This window comes from Pongo abelii, chromosome 7 (assembly GCF_028885655.2).
Source record: "Pongo abelii isolate AG06213 chromosome 7, NHGRI_mPonAbe1-v2.0_pri, whole genome shotgun sequence".
Taxonomy (NCBI): domain Eukaryota; kingdom Metazoa; phylum Chordata; class Mammalia; order Primates; family Hominidae; genus Pongo; species Pongo abelii.
The window spans coordinates 149,523,894-149,543,822 of NC_071992.2; the positions used below are offsets into that span (position 1 = coordinate 149,523,894).

Consider the following 19,929-nt stretch of genomic DNA (forward strand, 5'->3'; position numbering starts at 1 on the left):
GGCACCCCTTTTGCTGAGGGACTCCCATGGGTGTTAGTAAACTTGGGCATTACAAAACCTCTTCCAGGTAGGGACCCTTGGCCCCACTTCTCAGCTGGGAAGACAGAGATTCAAGGAGATAAAAGAACTGCTGAGTATCTCACCTTTACTCTGCAATGCAGATGGGATTGAAAACCTGGTGGGCCCAGGGTCAGCCAGGGTCTGTCTGACTCTTGGCCAGGCTGGGGCCGCCTCTTTAAGCACATAGCCTGTGCGTCAGCACATGCAGGGCCCCACTCTTATAAGCTGCTGCTTCTGAAATTGATTCATGCTACCCTCAAAGGCAGAGCAAATATATAACTTAGGGAGATTTCTCGGCCTCCTCATCTGGACATTTTGGATCGGACCTTTCTTTCTTTCTTGTGGGGCTCCCTTTTCCACCGTAGGATGTTCAGCAGCATCCTGACCCCCACACACTAGATGCCAGTACAACCCTTTCCATTCCCAGTTGTGACAACCAGGAATGTCTCCAAGCATTGCCAAAGGGTTCTCTGGGGGAGGTAGAGATGGAGTGGCAAAATCTCCCCTGCTGAGAGCCACTGGGCTGAGCTAAGGGTACCACATGCCTGAGCTATCTTTGCGGGCTCTGACTTCTTTTAAAATGCACAATGATTTTATGTTCCATTCCACAGTATATTGTATTTAACTCCACTGTATATTGCATTTATGTTACTATAAAATGTTTCGCTTCCATGTCTTTAAGTGAAATTGATGTCCTTGGAAGATGTTTATTTCACGGGTTTTTTGATGCCTAAAATACATCAGCATGGATGCCAATTTTCGAGCCCACCATCTACCAGAGGGGACTGTATACCTACCATACTCTGGCTCTCCCATCAAAGTGGTAGTGGAGCCACTTGGAGAGCATTGCTGGGGAATGGGAGGAAGGTGTTCTTGTAGGCCTGGGCAGGGGTAGGTTGGAGGCCCAGGGGGCCCCTTGCTGGGAGAAGCCCTTTTCAAGCACCATTGCCCATAGAGCCATGTTTAACCAGACTCCCCCCATGTTCTCCTTTCACCAGGGACTACTTTATCATCTGCCCTATAATCGACATGGCCAGTGCCTGGGCAAAGAGGGCCCGAGGAAATGTCTTCATGTACCATGCTCCTGAAAGCTATGGCCATGGCAGGTAAGAAGCTGCAGGGAAGCAGAGAAAGGAAGGTAAAACCGAATGATAAGTCCCAGTTCAATCACATGGGACACACCACTTATCCCCTCTAAGGCTCAGTTTCCTCATCTGAGAAATAGAAATAATTGTAGTAGCCACTCCATCTCACTGTCTTGTAGGGGGGGAAAGTTAAAAAAAAATGATGTGAAAGGCTTTGCAAATGATGATGACACACTTTAGAACTGCAATGTTAGTTATTAATTGATTAATTTGACTTGAGAGAGGAGGCTTTTTCATTTACTCTCTATATTTATTCCTGCAGAGACTGAGCACTAGCTTAAGATGTTGACTTTCCAAAGTATAAAAAGGCTTTTTTTTCAACCAAAGGAAAGTTGTATTCATGCTTGATTTATATAACATTCTTACGTCCAGAATAGGTTCCAGCTCCCTTAGAATAAAATATCAGGTGCAATGAAGAAATGAGAAAGAGAAATAAGGTGCAAGTGAAAGAAAACCAACCATAAAGAAAGGGCCAAGCGATGAGCATAGAATTTAGCCCTGAGTTTCCCAGAAGCCAAGGAAAATATTTTAAAAGGAAAAAGAAAAGAAAGATTTGGGTTTCGTAACTCCAATAGCTGAACAAAGGAAGCAGAGAGACTAAGTGACAGGGACGCACGTGATCTCAGCTTCAGAGTGAAAGAACAATGCAAAGAGGGTAGCTGGGGACTTGGATGACCGGTGCTTTGAAGGGAGGACTATGGGGCTATCTGTTCTACTGCCCCATGAGCTTACAGTTCTGAGCCATTCATCTATGTGGGAAAACCCCAGAACCCTTCCCACTGAGGCAGTGACTTCGTGCATTAAACCACATCAGATCACAGTGAGGTGCCTTTGGCAAGACAATCTACTCCTCTAGGGGGAAGAAAGTAGTGGTGTCCTTGTGCTCAGCCTCCAATAAGCATTCACAGGTAACAGATCATCAGGGAACACATGTCTCCAAAAGATGCAAGAGCATTATTGTTTTATTTTATATAAGAATGGGAGCAAGGCCTGCCATCTGGGATCAAGAACATTCATCACTCACATCCATGGTCTATTTTATGGGCAACAGGGAGCTGGGTGAAAGGACTGAAGCTTTAGAGGTGGGGGTCCAGCCACACCATATACCTGCTGTGCCATCATAGGTAGTTTTCTTTGTCTCTCTAATCTTCAATATCCTTACCTACAAAATAAGGCTAATAATTTTTCCTCTTAGGGTTGGCATTGACAGTACCTGGAACATAAGTTATCCAACCCATAACAGGGCTTTATGCTGTGTTACTTAGCAAGGCAAGGGAACTCTTATAAACATGCATCATTTATCTTTACAGTTAGTGATGCCCCTAAAGTAGGCTGAATAATGACCACCTCAAGATAGACTCCTTCCTATGTCCTCCTTTCACCAGGGACTACTTTATTACCTGCCCTATAATTGATATGGCCAGTGATTTGGCCACCTTCCTCCCATTCTCCAATAATGCTCTCCAAGTGACCTCACTGCCACTACGGGAAAGAAAGGGCATTCTCATTTCTCCTAAGCACTCATCAGTTACCTGCTTCCCCCAAACAGACTCTTCCTTTTTTTTTTTTTTTTTTGGCGGGGTCTCCCTCTGTTGCCCAGGCTGGAGTGCATTGGTGCAATCTCGGCTCACTGCAACCTCCACCTCCTGGATTCAGGCAATTCTCCCGCCTCAGCCTCCCCAGTAGCTGGGATTACAGGCATGTGCCATGACTCCCGGCTAATTTTTGTATTTTTAGTAGAGATGGGGTTTCACCATATTGGCCAGGCTGGTCTCGAATTCTTGACCTCAAGTGATCGACCTGCCTCAGCTTCTCAGAGTGCTGGGATTACAGGCTTGAGCCACTGCACCTGGCCCAGACTCTTGCATTTTTATAGCACTCCACAAAAAAAGTTCAGAGCCCAATTTTGCAGGGTCGAAATGGCCACCTGTGTTTTACAGAGGAAGTGTGTCTCACAGTCTATTCGAGCTGCCATAGTAAAATACCTTAGCTGAGTAGTGGCCTCCGAAAGATATCAGGACCCAATCCCTGGAACCTGGAACATTACCTTATAAGGAAACAGAACCTGGGCAGATGTGATTTAGTTAAGGATCTTGGCATGGGGAGATAATCCTGGATTACCCTGCGAGGGCCCTGAATGCAATCATAAGTATCCTTATAGGTGAGAGCCAGAGGGAGAAGTGCTGTCTACAGAAGAGAGAAGGCAATGTGACCACAGAGGCAGAGACTGGAGGGATGTGGCCACAGGGAAGGAATGCCGGTAGCAGCCAGAAACTGGGAGAGCACAGGGAGGGAGTGTGGCCCTGCCGTCACCTTGGTTTTGGCTCAAACTGGTTTTGGGCTTCTGGCCTTCAGAACTATGAGAGAAAAAAGTTTCCATGGTTTTAAACCAGTAAGTTTATGGTGATTTGCTACAGCAGCTGCAGGAAACTCATGCAGTCCCCAAGGTGTTCTCATTTCCCTGGAGCACCCATTATTCACCTGCTTTCTCCAAACAGACTCTTCTGTTTTTATAGCATGTCATAAAAAAATGTCCAGAATCCTTGTGAGCTCTGCAGGGTTGAAATGGTTACCTCTGTTTTACAGATATGCAGTGTGTCTCAGTCTATTCAGCCTGCCATAGTAAATATATCTTAGCCTGGATAATGTATAAACAACGTAAACTTATTGCTCACAGTTCTGGAGGCTGGAAGTCCAAGATCAAGGCATGGGAAGATTTGGTGTCTAGTGGGGGGCTCGCTGACTGCTTCACAGGTGGCACCTTCTTTCTGCATTCTCTCATGGCAAAGGGGACAAACATGTTCCCTAAGGCCTCTTTTATGAGAGCACTAACTCCATTCATAAGGCTCCACCCTTATGACCTAGTTACTCCCCAAAGGCCCTATCTCTTAATACGAACACACTGGGGATTCCATTTCGGCCTGTGAATTCTGGAGGGACGTAAATATTCAGAGCACAGCAGAGTCTGAGGTTCAAGGAGTTCAACACGATTCCCTCGAGGACAAGCAGCTGGTTAGTTAGCAGCAACCCACCCGCGGCTTCTCTGAGCCTCAGAACTCTTTCCACTCCAACACGCGGTCTCTCTGCTTAGAACTATAATTTCAGCCTGACCTACAGATTCAAGCAACTGCCTCCAGGTTGTAAGAAGAAAAATAAGTTGTAGGCCAGGATTCTGGGAAGGAGGCATTGAGGGAGAGAAGGAATGATGACGAGAGCCATGTGGTTTGGGTGGAGATGAAGGTACCCACCTAATCCAGTGGTCTATGGCCACCCATGGTGAGGGAGGCCCAGCATGGGAAATGTTCCTAGAATCAGCCTTGGCAGTGTCCTCCTCACCAGGGCTCTCAGGAATACACCCTCAATCCACTGACTCTTTTGTCTGGTTCTCTGCCTTCCTCACATGTAAGGCAGAGATTACAATGAAAGGTGTAACTCTCCCACAGCAAGTTCGTTAAAAGCCTTACAAATATGCACATACCGTTGGACCCCAGAATTTACAGTGGCAATAAAAAAGAAATGAGTCTTCTACATGAGGGTGAAAACAATCAAAGCAAAACAAAATGAAAGCATTCATATCATTGCTGTCAGAATCAATAGTGCTTGGGCCCTACCTGGATCACTTTCATAGGCTGCTGTAACAAAGTGCCACCAAAACTGGGCAGCTTAGAGCAATAGAAATGTATTATCTCAATTCTGGAAGCCACAAGGATGAATTCAAATTGTCAACAGGAGCATGCTCTCCCTGTAGGTGCTAGGGAAGGATGTGTTCCGGCCTTTCTCTTAGCCCCTGGTGGCCTAAGGCGATTCTTGGCTCATAGATGTCTGTGTTCTTCGTCCGGTATTTCTCTACATCGTCTTTCTTCGTGCATGTCAGCCTCTGGATCCAAGGTCCCCACCACCCATATTGGTTAGGGCCCACACTAATGACCTCAGTTTTACTTGATGACCTCTATAAAGATCCTATCTCTAAATAAGGTCCCATTCTAGGGTACTAGGGGTAAGGACCCCAACATATCTTTTTGAGGGAGACACAGTTCAACCCATAACACTGCCTTTCTGTAAAATAACTGAGCCTGCCAAGCAGGCTCTTGAATGGCAGTGGCCCAAAGTGGTCTATTTTGAACCTTGGATTGGGGTGGTCCTCAAAGGAGCAATCCTAACAGAGTGGAATCACAGCCTCAGACTCCCACGGCCAGTGTGGGTTTCTCTGTTGCTGAGTAGTGTCCTCATGTCCCTAGAGACAGGGTTCCACTGCTCTGACCCGGGGAACCTCCCATGAAACCGAGCCATGTTCATGCAGAGACCCTCATAACTGCCTCCCGTGGCTCCATGGCTCTCTGCACCTCAGAGCCCAGTGATCCTCCTGGCACAGATGAGGACTTAGTAGGTGCTCAGGAAATCATACTAAAGGATAGATGGTCAGGAATTAGTCCTTTCTACTTTAGTTTTTAGGCTCTATGGGGCTCAGTTTTGCCACCCGTCAAGTGGGAGTAGGGAGGCCAGAGAGGTCTGAAGCACGGATTCTTCACTGGGTTCTAGGCAGCCTGGATCCTGAGCCTCTTTGAGGAGGGGGCAGGTCTGACCCTCCCAGCCCCTTTCTCCCTGTGTCACAGACTGAGCTTTGAGTAACATTTCAATGTTATTCAATTTAGAAAGTATGAAAAACTACTGGACACAGTCACCTAAAGGCATTGTTTAGTTCTCAGTTCTATCATTTTTGGAGGAAAGAGACATGCAGATCCACTGAAACATTTTATAGTAGCGGTATTGCTATTCTTATGGAGGCAAAATAATGCCCTGGTCAAAAGCAGAGATGCTGGCATCTACTAGTTTGGTGAAAAACATATCCTTGAGTCTTATCAGCTCAGTGACCTAAGGCAAGTCATGTAACCTCTTTGGTGACTGAATTTCTTCATCTGGCAAATGGGTATAATAATAGGACCCATCTCAAAGGTTGTGACAATCACTAATTTTGCATAAAACAGAGACAGGCAAATAGTGCTAAGAGTATTCTGTTCTTCTTGGCCATCAGAATACATTCTTGACAACCCCCTGTGTAGATGTCTCCTCTCTCCATCACCATCACATATGGTGCCATCTATGTAGTAGATAATTGAATCAATGAATGACTCACAGAAACTAACTCATTTGATTTTTGGCAAGTTTATCTTATTGTCCCAAAAAGACATCTCTCTTTCTCTCTCTCTCTCTCTCTCTGCCCTGGAGCTGTCACATCTCTCATTTTATTTCTGGCTCAAATCTACATACTTAAAATATACGTGTGTTACATTTTCAGCCATCTGTCTCGTACCTCCATTTCTGTTAGCATATATTAGCTTTCCTGGCAACAGCTAGTGAAAAAAAATACAATGAATTATTGCCTTCTTATAGACTATTGTAAACTGACCACAGAATAGTGTGGTTTTCTTACTCTGCACCTGGATTATAGATGAGATTTTCATTCCTGAAATTGAGGGCAAACTTCTATGCGGAAAGAATAGGCATAACAGATGGAGAGGAGACAGGGAAATCAAAATCTCTAGTGTGAGAAGAAGGTTCCCGTTTCAGATTCAGATTCAAAGAATCATAGAATATAGAAGATGAGACCGTCTAGCTCCTTCATTTTATATGTAAAGAAACAAAAGCCCAGGGATGTGAGCAGATGATTTCCCCGTCCCTGAGCCAGTGAGTGGCAGTCTGGACCCATGTGCTGTTCCCTGCCGTCTCTCTAGCTTTCTTTCAATTGCTCCAACTTTATCCTAAACCCTATTGAGTGCCTACAATGGCCAAATCCACTTACTATCTGTGTGGCCTTGGGCAAGTCACTTAACCTCTCAGCCTCCATGTAGCCTCACCTATATCTGGAGAGAATAACAGGTCCTGTTCCATAGGGCTGTGGGAAGGTTTGGGGGACACTGCCTGCATGGTTTTTAGCCCAGAGCCGGCATCTGGGTTGCATGAATGTGTCTGCGTGTGAGTGTGTGCATGTATGTGTATCTGTGTGTACAATACCTGGCAGCTTTGATTTCCAAGGCTACTGATGAGAGAAAAAAACTCACCAGCTTTCTCCTGTTCATCTCCGATCATTGAAGAAACTTTGAGCCAGTTTCTCCCATGCTCTGTCTCTGGAGCCCTCTGTTTTAGGAAGTGGGATTTCCAGCGAGCCCTATAATCCAGGGCTTCTCAACTTGGGCACTGTTGACATTTGAGGCCGGATAACCCTTTGTTGTAGGAGGCTGTGCTGTGCATTGAAGGATGTTAAGAAGCACCCCTGGCTTCTACCCACCTGATGCCAGCAGCCCCAGTCCCCCTAAGCTGTGCCAACCACAAATGCCTCCAGACATTGTCATGTGTTCCCTGGGGACACAATCCTTGCTGGTTGAGAACCACTGCTGGAATCTATTAGAACTGAAGTTATTACTAACAGTACCTGAAAGGAAATAGCAACCCCTCTCCCAGACAGTACCCCTGAATCAATGTAGGATGTCCCCTGCCAAGATGCTGTCCCTGGCCCCTTGGAACCCCCTCAAGCAGATGGAGTGTGCCAGAGAAACAGAGGGGTGGCTTCAGTGCTTCTTTGTGACAAAGCTGACCTAGAAGGCCAACAGGCCTCCAGGTCCACATGCAGAGGGGCTCTGGCCTGCTGTCTCTTCCAGGTCTGAGGCCCTGGGCATTCTCTCTAATGCTTCCTGTGTTCTCTCTAATGCCTCCTGTCACTTGCCCAGGTACTTTTCAAGGTGCCACCTGCTTATTCTGCTTATTCTGCTGGGACCCTTCCCTCCCTGCCCGTCTCTGGTATTTCCATCTCTTTGACTCACCGGTGATGTCCTCCTCTCTAAACAGCCCCTTTCAAAGGACACACTGGCCTTTAAAGGTCCAGGTATCATTCCCAGGAAGAGCCCCATCTGTGTCCTCTGCTGCTCATGAACAAAGGACTCAGACCCTGTGGCCAGGTTTGGGGACCGCACCCCCAGCCCTGGCCTGTGCTCTGGGCCCCAGCAAGTGTAGAAGAGAGCCCCGGTTTGTTCTCTGCTGTTTCCTGTCTTTCAAGGGCTCTGCCACTTTCTGTGTGCCTCTTTAAGAGTTGGTTTTCTCATCTGTGTAGTGGAGCTAGTAATAGCACTTATGCTTACTATGAAGTGTGTGAAGATTAAAGAAGACAAGGCATACAGACAGCCTCACCTATGGGCCTAACTGCCTGGCAGAGAGTGAACACTGATTAAGTAAGCATTACTAATGCTGCTTCGTGTATTATGCTGGAAGAATCCAAATTGGAGATCAACAGGTCCTTGGAAGAAAGCAACCACAACTGAAGTGGTTTCTGGTACCACACATTGCATGAGGAGCTGTAGCCACTTCAGAGAAGACGTGGAAGCCTCTCATCTTAAGATGCCTGGGGGCTGGGCCAGCTGTGGAGTTCATGGTTTCTATGGAAATTCATCATGAGGCTGAGTGTGTGCTATGGCACTTGATTGTGTGCTGCATCTGGTCTTTGTTCTGAAGGTCTTGGCCTCCAGGGTGCTGGGATGTCATTCCTACATCTTGGTGGTGTGGAAGATGTTTCAACAAGACCACATTTAACTTTTATTTGAATGGAATAGTGGGGGCTGGGGTATGGCTCTTGGGATTAAACATCTACTCACGCCCCATAGAGGATGTTAGACTGGTCTTTCATTTTGGCAGAGGCAGCCCAATCTAGTGAAACAGCACATCCTTTGAGATTAAATCAACTAGAGTTTTAGTCGCATATCTACCATTTATTAGCTGTTTGCATTTAAACAAATCCCTTTACCTCAATTTCCTCACCCATAAAATAGGTATAGCTATATCTACTTCATAGTATGAATACTCAAGATCATGTACATTAAACATCTGGTGTATTGCAGATGTTCAATGTTAGGTAGCTAGAGTTTTTTTCGTTTTAGGAAAACTGAGGCTCTGAGAGAGAAAACAAAAGATTCAAAATGACTAAAGAGGCAATAATGTTCCTCCTTGATAACTTGTCCCAACCCTGGAAAACAAAGCTGTAAATTCTAGACTCAAGGCGTTTTGTACACCACTACACTTGCATTCTAGACACTACTGTGCATTCCAGAGGCTTTTAACATTCCAGATTCAAAATATTATCTTCAGTTGACTGTCTTGAGTTTGTTGGAATTAACAAACCAAAGAAAATACAAAGTGGATAGATTATTGAACTGAATCCATCAGCCTCGCTACATCCTGTAGGATTATTTCCCAGTGTAGATGAAAATAAATCATTTTCTGAAACTGATTACTCCAACTCCTTGACATAATAGGGTTTGCACTATATATCTTCTTCAACATTGATTTGACAGAGATTTACCTAACGCCGTCTATGCTGCAGATCCCCTTCCGGGTCCTAGAAATGAGAAACCTGCAGGGCAGAGAAGAGCTGCCTTCTTGGGACAAAGACTATAGTCGCGTATGGGGCTGATGGGTATCTAGGAATAGTGTGTACAGAATAGACAATACACACATCAACATGCAGCATATGTTCAGATAACAGCACTAGGAAGGAGGTCCACTAGGGTGACGTGGTCAGTAATAAGAAAAGAACCTTGTGTAAAGGTGACATTTGAGCTGAGAACCGAGAAATAAGAAGGTGTGTTATCCTCACATAGAAGTGAGAAATCCCAAAAGAAAGATCATCAAAGGCCAAGGCCCTAAGGTGAGAAAGGGCTTGGCATATTTGAGGATAAAGAAGGCCAGGGAACTGGAGCATTACTAATGCTGCTTCGTGTATTATGCTGGAAGAATCCAAATTGGAGATCAACAGGTCTTTGAAAGAAAGCAACCGCAACTGAAATGGTTTCTGGTACCAGACATTGCATGAGGAGCTGTAGCCACTTCAGAGAGGACATGGAAGCCTCTCATCTTAAGATGCCTGGGGGCTGGGCCAGCTGTGGAGTTCATAGTTTCCATGGAAATTCATCATGAGGCTGAGTATGCGCTAGGACATTTGAATTGTGGCACTTGAATTGGAGCCTGTTGAAGAGGAGGGGAGTGGTTGAAGGTGCAGAGGGAAAAAAAATGGGTCTTGTAGTTCACATAGGAGTTTGTAAGTTGTGGCTAGCAGAAAGATAGTATTTTGTTTGAGTGTGATGAGAAGGCATTGCAGATTTTAAAGAAAATATATATAATGCACAATGGTCTTTTCATTCATATCCAGAACGGCTCACTGAAACATCAATTATCTTTTCAAAACATAATAGAATGTAGAATATCAACCCTGTTATCTAATGTGATGGTCAGTTAGTCAGAAAAGTCGATTAAGAAGAGAACTTGTGAAAAATGAATAAGATAGGTGTAATGCCTTAAATATTTTATTTTAACTTTAAACACATAAATCTGCATCCCCTGGCCATTCGTTTGGTGCAGGATCAGAGGGTTAAGCTGGAAAATGCGGTTTGGAGTTCTGCCTTTGAACTTCTTGCAAAACCATAAACATAGTGCATGATCTATTATTTCCAGTCTGGGATCCATGAAAATGGAGTATCTGCATGGTATTCAATACATTCAGTTAGATGTAAAATCACAATGACAAATACAATGACTTAAACAGTTGGGTCTTGGTAAGCACACAGCACAGTTATTGAGGATGCATGTTTAGGGCCTGGAAAGTTCATTTTTTTCTGGGCAACAGTTATCATACTTTATGGAGGGAATAAAATGTTCAGGTTAATCTAGCAAGATAGTTGAAAGTTTTGAGTCTACTGTGAAACAATATATCATACAGCTCTGCTGAGCTTTAAGAAGTTAGGGGACTACAGCAAATATCTCCTTTGGGGCCCGGGGGTGGGACTGCACTATTTAGTGTACATTAGGGAGCTTATTTTTAAAGGATTGCATAGCAAATTCTCTTGTAAAACACAAGCCATTTGGAAAGCAAATAATTACTTCCTGATTAATTCAGATGCAGAATCTGAACTTTTGCGTATTAGATTTGCCCAAAGAGAGGCACACTTATAAGCTTCTAGTCATAAGTTATTTAACACTTCCTCAACCTCTAAAAACAAACAAAAAACAAAACAAAACAAAAGCCTAGGAAGCAAAGGGACTTTCATTCCTCCCTGTTCCCTAATTTCCTTTGGAGGAAGCTATCGAGAGAGATGCTGGCTGGGGATAAAAAAGGGAGTATATTTTATGGGGATGAGGTCAACAGACTTCCTGCAGACAGACAGAACAGCAGGGACTGAAATCCCTGCAAGTGCAAGCTCTCAAATCAGTCCATTCAGATGGGCTGGAATGCCCATCTGTGCTGTGCCATCTCCAGCACAGTCCTCTTCACACCATTACCAGCAGAATGGCTTCTCCATGCAAAGCAGTGTCTTATTTCTGTCAAGAAAGATCCTTCCTCACACCCTCACCTCACCATAAGGGGAACCCAGGCTCAGCCCACCTCCCCAGCTGAATCCACTGCCAGGTGCATCTCTTTGGATGGATGTACCTCCATCATCCTGTTTCGTGATAAGCCTAAACTTTCATGGATTATGGCTCCTGATCCTGGAAGCTGAGAACTTGTGCAATGGATCATCTCTGAAATGAGGCTTTTGGCTCACTGGGGTGCAGGCTTAGCCTCCCTGCAGGTCCTTAGCAGCACCAGCAGGATTAATGATGAGCAGTGTGGCAGACAGGTAAGCTTGGAGACATTATGTGAAAAGGTTCTGTCTTTCCTGGACAGTTGCAGTGACCCTAGGATTTCTCAGTTCTAGTCTTTTTTTTCCCACACACCTCTAGTAATCCCTCCAAAAGAAATGCAACTTACAACTCATTTGCTAAGAAACCTCCAGGGTTCCCAGCCCTTTTAAAACATGACCGTCAATTCTTCTGGTCTAGGCTGTCACACCTTTCGAAGAATTAGAGTCCAGTAGACCTTAGCAAGCATGCAGTTTAGTGGTTTTCAGATTTTGGATTTTTCTGGACTAGAAAAAGTTCCAATTGCACTTCTCAGCAGGACCTGTGAGGCCAGCGCCTTGGGGACTGTTTTCTGCCACCTGCACCAGCCCCCACCTGCCCTGGCTCACCTTGCACTCAGCCATACCCCTTGTCATTCCTTGCTCCATACAGAGCACAGAGCCCACTCCGTGATGGCACAAGTGCTGAGTCGCTATCCACATGCCCTTCCTCGCCTCGTCCACTCACTAACCCTACTCATCTGTCCAAGCACAAGTCCGCCGCGGCCTCCTCTCTCTTGGTTTCCATAAACTCCTTTCCATCTTCTTGCCCGGAATAAATGGTATTTCCTTTCTCTCTCTTCTTATGGTACTTGGTAAGTAATTCTATCACTTGATAGATACCTACCTATCTATCGTACAACTCACATTTTATTTTTGAAAAGCAGTCGTTGATCGCACTTTCTTTTTAGAATGTGAGCTTCTCAACAGAATGGCCACCTTTTGAGCCTCAGCATCCATCCAGAGGACAGTGCACACTAGGCATTTGGCAACTGTGGGCGGAGTAGGGTATTAGTCCCAACACCCCTTTTCTAATTTGCCACCGTCCTCACTGGACGGCATTCAAATCCTGAAACTGAAACAAAAAACACGTGCACGCGCACACACACACACACACACACACACACACACAGAGTCATCCGCAGAGCTCTGTGGCTGGTCAGTTCTTTCCACAGTCTGGTTAAATGTAAGTTTATCAACTTCAGCAACCTTAACTCTTCCTTGGGTGGCAACTTATAGTTTTTAAAGGAATTTACACCCACTCGATCTATGAGCATCCAATATACCATATGGGAGGCTGAACGGAGATGATCAGACCCATTCTACTGATAGGAAAACCAAGGCTTAGAGATTCAGCAGTGGAAGTGGGAATTGAACAGAGCTTGCCCAGCTTGGGCAGGTAGCTTTCCCAAGCCCAAAGTCTGCCTCTCCATGTGACAAGGAGAAGATTCAGATCTGGCCCTGGGCATAGGATGAGCAGCTGTCAGATGAGGGGCAAGTTCCACTGCAATGTGATTACCAAAAACAGCAGACGACAAGTAAAAGCTAAATGCCTCCAGGCTGACCATATACTGACACAGCTGCCATGGGTTTGGGCCTATGACTTATCAGTGATCAGACACAGTGCAGGGCAATGAAGCCACGTGAGCACACATGAACTGCCTACCCCAAGTCTGCGGGCACCACGGTCACTCAGTTGAGTCTCTCCTTTTACCTTGTTAGACAGTGGCATGTTCTTCTGGGTCTTCCTCTGCTGCTGCTGCTGCTGGATCCAAATCCCCTTTTCTTCCTCCAGAGGGTCCTGGAACCCCCAGCCAGTGCCCAGATTCACCGAGGACTTGGTCCTCGACTCCCAGATTCCCTCTTCAGAGGCTCCACTCTTTGTGCCTCCTCCAGATGTCCCTTAAACTGCTCAAAATAACTCCTGCATCCTGATAGAGATCAGCTCTGCTAAGGAAAAAACAAAGCAGAAATCCTCATACACAACAGGCTCTCAAATTAAACAGACGGGATGGGCTGGAATGCCAGGCCTTTCCCCCAAAGCAGTGATCTGTGGCCTTTCTAAGGTCACAGACAGTGGTGGCCTGGAGCTGGCTCATACAAGTTCATGAGAGCCGGTGGTACACATTGCTTCCCAGCACCATGCTCAGTGATATCACTTTGAAGTTGGCTAAGGTGGGAATATTTACACTGTAAAAATTGGCGAATATTACAAATAGGATTTCCTTTCCCCCAGAGAATCAATTATTAAACTTTTTTCTATTTTTGAGACAGAGTATCACTTTGTCACCCAGGCTGGAGTGCAGTGGTACGATCGTGGCTCACTGCAGCCTCGACCTCCTGGGCTCAAGTGATCCTCCTGCCTCACCCCACCAAGTAGCTGGGACTATAGGCAAACAGCACACATCCAGCTAATTTTTGAATTTTTTATAGAGATGGGATTTTGTCATGTTGCCCAGGCTGGTTTTGAACTCGTGAGCTCAAGCAATCCACCTGCCTTGGCCTCCCAAAGTCCTGGGATTATAGCCATGAGCCATCACACCCAGCTGATTATTAAATATTTGTCAACACATGACTTTCTTGAGAATGTGATGGAGGATATGAAACATCTCTCAAGAGAGATCCACCTATACACTTAACAGCATTTTATGTATAATTTTAGGGAACTTGTGGATCTCCAAAACCCTACAATGGGACCTCCCCAACCTCCCACAAGTTAAGGACTCCCACTCTTAAGCTTTCAGATTTCTCTCTCAGTTAATCAAAAAGGAAATGAGTATATGAGCCAGAAACTGGGTCAGAGAGATTAAAAATATTTTATTGCTAAACCTCGTTCAGCATCTGAAATAAGCATAATTGTGTCACCATTTTACAGAGGAGGACACTCAGACCCAGAGACATTAGACAGCTTGTCCAAGATTGCACACTAGTCAGTGACTGAGCTGGGGTTTCAACAGAGCACTCTGGCCTTTAAAGTTTATTTCTGTTCACTAGAATACTTGGAATGCAGCTTCCTCTGGAGGAAACAGTAGACCAGGCTATTGTGGTAGCAGTTATACCCCCGCAAAATGTCCAAATCCTAAACCCTGAAACCTGTGAATATGTTACCTTCCATGGCAAAGGAATTTTGCAGGTGTGACTAAGGTTCAAGACCTTGAGACAGGAGCTTATCCTGGTAGGCTTAATTTAATCACATGAGTGCTCTAAGCAGGGGAGTGTTCCAAAGAAATGCAGCATCGGAAAGACTTGGCCACTCTGAGGATGGAGGAAGGCGGTTCTGATCCGCAGCCTCTAGTGACTGGGAATGGCCCTCAGTTTGTAGCCAGCAGGAAAACGGGGGCCTGGGTCCTCCACCTCGAGGAACTGAATCCTGCCACAAATTTGAATGGTCAAGAGAAGTATTCTCCCCAGAGCTTTCAGAAGGAATGCAGGCCACTCACCCTTTGATTTTAGTCCACTAAGACCCATCCTGGATTTCTGAATTCCAGTCACTGTCAGATAGTAATTTGTGTTGTTTTAAGCCACTGAATTTGTGGTAATTTCTTAGGGCAGCAATAGAGAATTAATACAGCCAGTTTTCCAGAAGGCCCTCCCGAGAAACAGGCTGTCGAACCTTTCATCCCACTGTGAGGAGAAGGACTAAGCCCCAGTGGGGAGAAAGTCGGCCACACATCACTGGAGGAAGAAAGACGAGGGGGCCCCCTATTAACCCTGGGTCTCCTGGCTTGTCTGTCGCCGCCGCAGAGGGAGTGTGGTGATTGAGAAACAAGACAGCGTCAACAAGACCAGCAGTGGGGTATGACTCACCTTCCAGAAGCCAAAGGCAGTCCAGACCTCTCTTTGGGCAAAGCCTGATTCTTTACTATGCAGTGGTGAAATCCATCCTGGCTTTTCCACTCTACCACTCTCCCTGGTTCCCAGTGCTCACTCCACGGCACATGTACTAGGCTCCTCAGCACCAGCTCCAGCCCAGGCCATTCCCACCAGTGGACTGGCTTCCAACTCATTATTCCCACCAGGATGCTGCCTCCTAGATATTTAATCCAGTCTAGCATGTATTTATTGAATAACTCCTATTTGCCAGGAACTGTGCTGGGGTGGGCTTCATGGATAAATGTCGTCCTTGAAGAGTCATTAGAGTGTGAGTTGTATATGAACACGGGCTAGTGCAGAGAATGTGCTCAAATACAAGCTACTTTCATTATTGCTTTTTCAGTGACTAGAAGAACACCAATATCCAGTGATACCATAAGTATCGTGGTTAGAATATGACCCAAAAATCATTGTGTTGGGAGGTTTCTCGCAGGCATTATTTCCAGAGACCTAAATGTTCAGTGTTGGTCTCACTTTAGCAACAGACACGCCGTGGATCTGCCCCCAAGGGGCCACTGGACTAAATTTAGGCCAAGCCAAATCTCCACTCAACTGGGCACTAAACAGGATCCTTAGATATGATGTAAAGAAGGGAAAGTCTTGGTTTTGGAAGAAATATTTCTGTTTGTTTATTTGCGTTTTTGAGTAGTTTACTTTTTCTTGACCTTTTGCTGCTGCTTTTCCTCTGTTTTCTCAGCCTGGAGTTGCTGGCGGATGTTCAGTTTGCCTTTGGGCTTCCCTTCTACCCAGCCTACGAGGGGCAGTTTTCTCTGGAGGAGAAGAGCCTGTCGCTGAAAATCATGCAGTACTTCTCCCACTTCATCAGATCGGGGTAATTTTGGGCCACTTGTTCTGAATTCTGTCACTGTGCTTTTCCTCCCCCTTCCTTCAAGCAGAATGCAAAGACCCAATTTGCATCGATGGACTCATCCTTTCCTCTGTAGACATTATAATCACCAGCCACTGGCCTCCCTGTCTCAGTCACCCTCTCCTAGCCAAAACTGCTTTCGCATACATTAATCTTCATGAAGAAAAGCTCTAATTATACCAGCTGCATTCAATGACTCTAGATCAGGGTTTCTCAACCTTAGTGCTATTGACATTGGGGGCTGGATAAATCTTGGCTATGTCCTGTGCATTGTAGGATGTTTAACAGCATCCTTGGCCTCTAGATGTCCACCAGATGCCAGTGGTGCCCACCTCAGCCCAGTTTTGAGAACCAAGCATGTCGAATGTCCCCTGGAGGGAAAACCACTTGGAGGAGAGCCACTCTCTCTCCACAGAGGGGAATACCAACCAGTGCCTTGGGTTTTCAGCTTAAGTTGAAATGCTCAGGGCCCTCCTTTATTCACCTTGAGGCTCTTCCTCTTCCTCGCCTGCCTGTACTCCAGTCCAATGAAGTATATTCGCTGTCCCCACCTGCAGAATTGGTTCCTGCTCTTTCCTCTTCATGGTAGTTTACCTGTTTCCTTTTATCTTTTTGCCTGATGTGAGTTGATTACCTAGAACTGTGCTAGGTTCCCTGGAAAGATAAAAAGGTGCAAAAGTCATGACCCAGCTACCAGCTACTAATAGTCTGAAAACAGAAAAATGAACCATAATTCAAAGCAGGAGAAAATAAAGCTTTATGCAGTTTGTTATGGGAGTTGAGCAGAAAAACACATTTCTTGTAATTAGGGTTTTAGAAAATATTTCACTGAGGAAGTCACAGTTAAGCTGGGCCTTGGGGGATAAATAGAATATTTATACAAGCAAAGAAGAAGAAGACACTTCCAGGAAAGGAGGTCTGGGCAAATGCAGTGGGGATGAGAGGACACACCTTATCTGGGAAATGTCAGGTGGCTGCAGGGCTGGTGTTTAGGCTACATGGCAAGACATGCCGGAAGATGGGCCTGGGCAGCAAGTTTGGGAAGGAGCCTTTATCTGAACAGGTCTGATATCCCCTTTATGGGGCAGCTGGCCTACAGATTCACCCTCCTGCCTGGGCCTTGGACAAGCAAGGACATTCCAAAGGCTAACTATGGTGTCTAGATCTGAGGACATTAGGAAAGAGAAGAGCACAGTGATCTCCTGAACATTCACAAAAACAGAAGGGCAGCGCTAGGTCCTGAGTAATGCTACCAGGTCATGACCTCAACACCTTTCCTCGCCCAGAAATGGCCTAGCTTTGCAGTGCTAGCTTTGCAGTGCAGTCAAGATCACAACCCCAGAAGCCAGATTTGGGGAGTTCACATGCAGCCTTGACACCTACAGATACATGAATTGTCCCTCAGATACCAAGTGCAAGTGGGAAGTGATTCAGGTGATGCAAGGAAAGACAAATTTCCCTCATGGATATTTCTTTCTTCTCATTTGCCCAGAAATCCCAACTACCCTTATGAGTTCTCACGGAAAGTACCCACATTTGCAACCCCCTGGCCTGACTTTGTACCCCGTGCTGGCGGAGAGAACTACAAAGAGTTCAGTGCACTGCTCCCCAATCGACAGGGCCTGAAGAAAGCCGATTGCTCCTTCTGGTCCAAGTACATCTCATCTCTGAAGGCATCTGCAGGTAGCAAAGCCCTGGGACAAGTGGAGGGAGCTGGGTGTTGATCTCAGCATCTGCTATGCTCACTGCATGAGACCTGTACTGCGTGCATTGGAGCCAAGGGGTCACCAGTGCCAATGGCACAGCCCCTTCCTGTGAGTTGTTCATGGTCTGGGGAGCTCCATGTTGCCAAGGGCCTCCTGTTCTGATGTAGGGCTGGAAGGAAAAGAAAGAGAGGCACAGGAAGAGGGCAGAGGGGTGACTAGGAGAGAAGGTCTGTGGGGGGTAGAATGGTGAACCAACATCAAGGCTTCCAGCCTAGAACGTTGGTATGGGAAGAGAAGGGAGTGTCTTGAACCTCATCCTCACAGTCCTTGAAGGCCTAGATAGAAAATCTTGGAGAAGTAACTCTAGCCAGGGGAAAAGTGGGCATTTCTACCTCTTCCTGTGGCAGAGATGTTAAGGAGAGAAAATAAATCATAACGAAGGCACTGGGAATAGAAAGTAAACACAATGCCCTTAGGAAGCTTTGGAATAGCAGATGTGAGTGACACAACCCAGGGGATGGCCCTCAGCTTTCCTGGGGCCATGATGGAAACCTGTGTCTGAGTGAGCAGGAGCCCAGAGGAAGGAGGACTCACTCCTCCCTGGAGGCTCTAGGAAGGGTCCCCAGGAGAGGTGATGCTGGGCTGTGGTTTTTAGAATGACAGGAGTTTTTCAGGTACGGAGAAATGGAAGTGGGCCGTTAAACAGGGAAGGGATCTTGTCCAGCTATAGTTTAGATTTTCAGCTCTGCTTTTAGCTTCCAAGGCCAAGTGTCTGTCTGCTAACAACGAATCCAAGTACCATCGTACCCTTAGCATGTCCCTATAGCCAGGAGACGAATCTGGCACCTCAGCCAGTGGAAAGTTCCTTCTAAAGGGCATTAACAAGAAATGCCCACTGGAGGCTGGGGTCTCTTTGGGACAAAAGGAAGGGACCAGAGAAGAGAAGTCCTAATCTGGCTTGGACCAACCTTCCTTGCCCCTCTGTTTCAGATGGAGCCAAGGGCGGGCAGTCAGCAGAGAGTGAAGAGGAGGAGTTGACAGCTGGATCTGGGCTAAGAGAAGATCTCCTAAGCCTCCAGGAACCAGGCTCTAAGAGCTACAGCAAGTGACCAGCCCTTGAGCTCCCCAAAAACCTCACCCGAGGCTGCCCACTATGGTCATCTTTTTCTCTAAAATAGCCACTTACCTTCAATAAAGTGTCTACATGCAGTGAAGCATTGTTGACTCTAATGTGTGAATCCAAGGCAATTCGTGGGTAACACCAACTATATCTTAATAATCTTTCTAAGGTTTGAATCCCAGGCTGCTGTTTCCATTCAGCAAATGTTTATGAGCATCTGTTATGCACCAGGCCCTGTGCTGGCTGCTGGAGAAACAAGGACTTTGCTCCTCCAGAAGGAGAGAATGCTGGGCAAACAGTGACACAAAAAATGGGGATCCATCAAGAGCAGGCCCCAGGTGGCATAGTCCCACCTGAGTGATAGAAAAGACTCACTCACAAAGGTTCCAGAGTGGAGGTAGAAGACCAACTGGAATGGGTGCAGTGAGAAGCAATGCACTCTGAAGCAAGACAGTGAGGATGGAGCTGGGGCAAGAAACAGAGCCGCAGGCCCTGGAGGAAGTAGAACTGATGGAACTTGATTAAATGTGAGAGGGGGTTGGTGCAAGGTGATAGAATTGCCCCAACTTTGGGATGATTTGGATTCCTGGATAAGCATGTCTCCTAAGGGACACATATTTAAGGCAAATATTCTGGTTAAAACATTCTGTCTTTCCACCCCCTTTCACACACACATGGA

At 46.1% G+C, this 19,929-nt stretch overlaps 2 protein-coding genes across 2 annotated transcripts in view; one reads left to right on the forward strand and one right to left on the reverse strand.

Moving 5' to 3' along the window:
• Positions 1-13,625, reverse strand: part of SLA (Src like adaptor) — a 92,048-nt gene extending 78,423 nt beyond the window's left edge. Inside the window, exon 1 of the mRNA XM_024251257.3 lies at positions 13,398-13,625. The gene's annotated coding sequence lies outside the window, so the exon portion shown is untranslated. The remainder of the gene's footprint in view (positions 1-13,397) is intronic.
• TG (thyroglobulin) overlaps positions 1-19,339 on the forward strand; it is a 276,418-nt gene extending 257,079 nt beyond the window's left edge. Inside the window, exons 45-48 of the mRNA XM_024251255.3 lie at positions 1,059-1,166; positions 16,254-16,388; positions 17,917-18,107; positions 19,121-19,339. Of these exons, the coding sequence (XP_024107023.3) occupies positions 1,059-1,166; positions 16,254-16,388; positions 17,917-18,107; positions 19,121-19,239 (553 nt within the window). The 3' untranslated portion in view covers positions 19,240-19,339. The remainder of the gene's footprint in view (positions 1-1,058; positions 1,167-16,253; positions 16,389-17,916; positions 18,108-19,120) is intronic.
• The last annotated feature ends 590 nt before the right edge of the window (positions 19,340-19,929 follow it).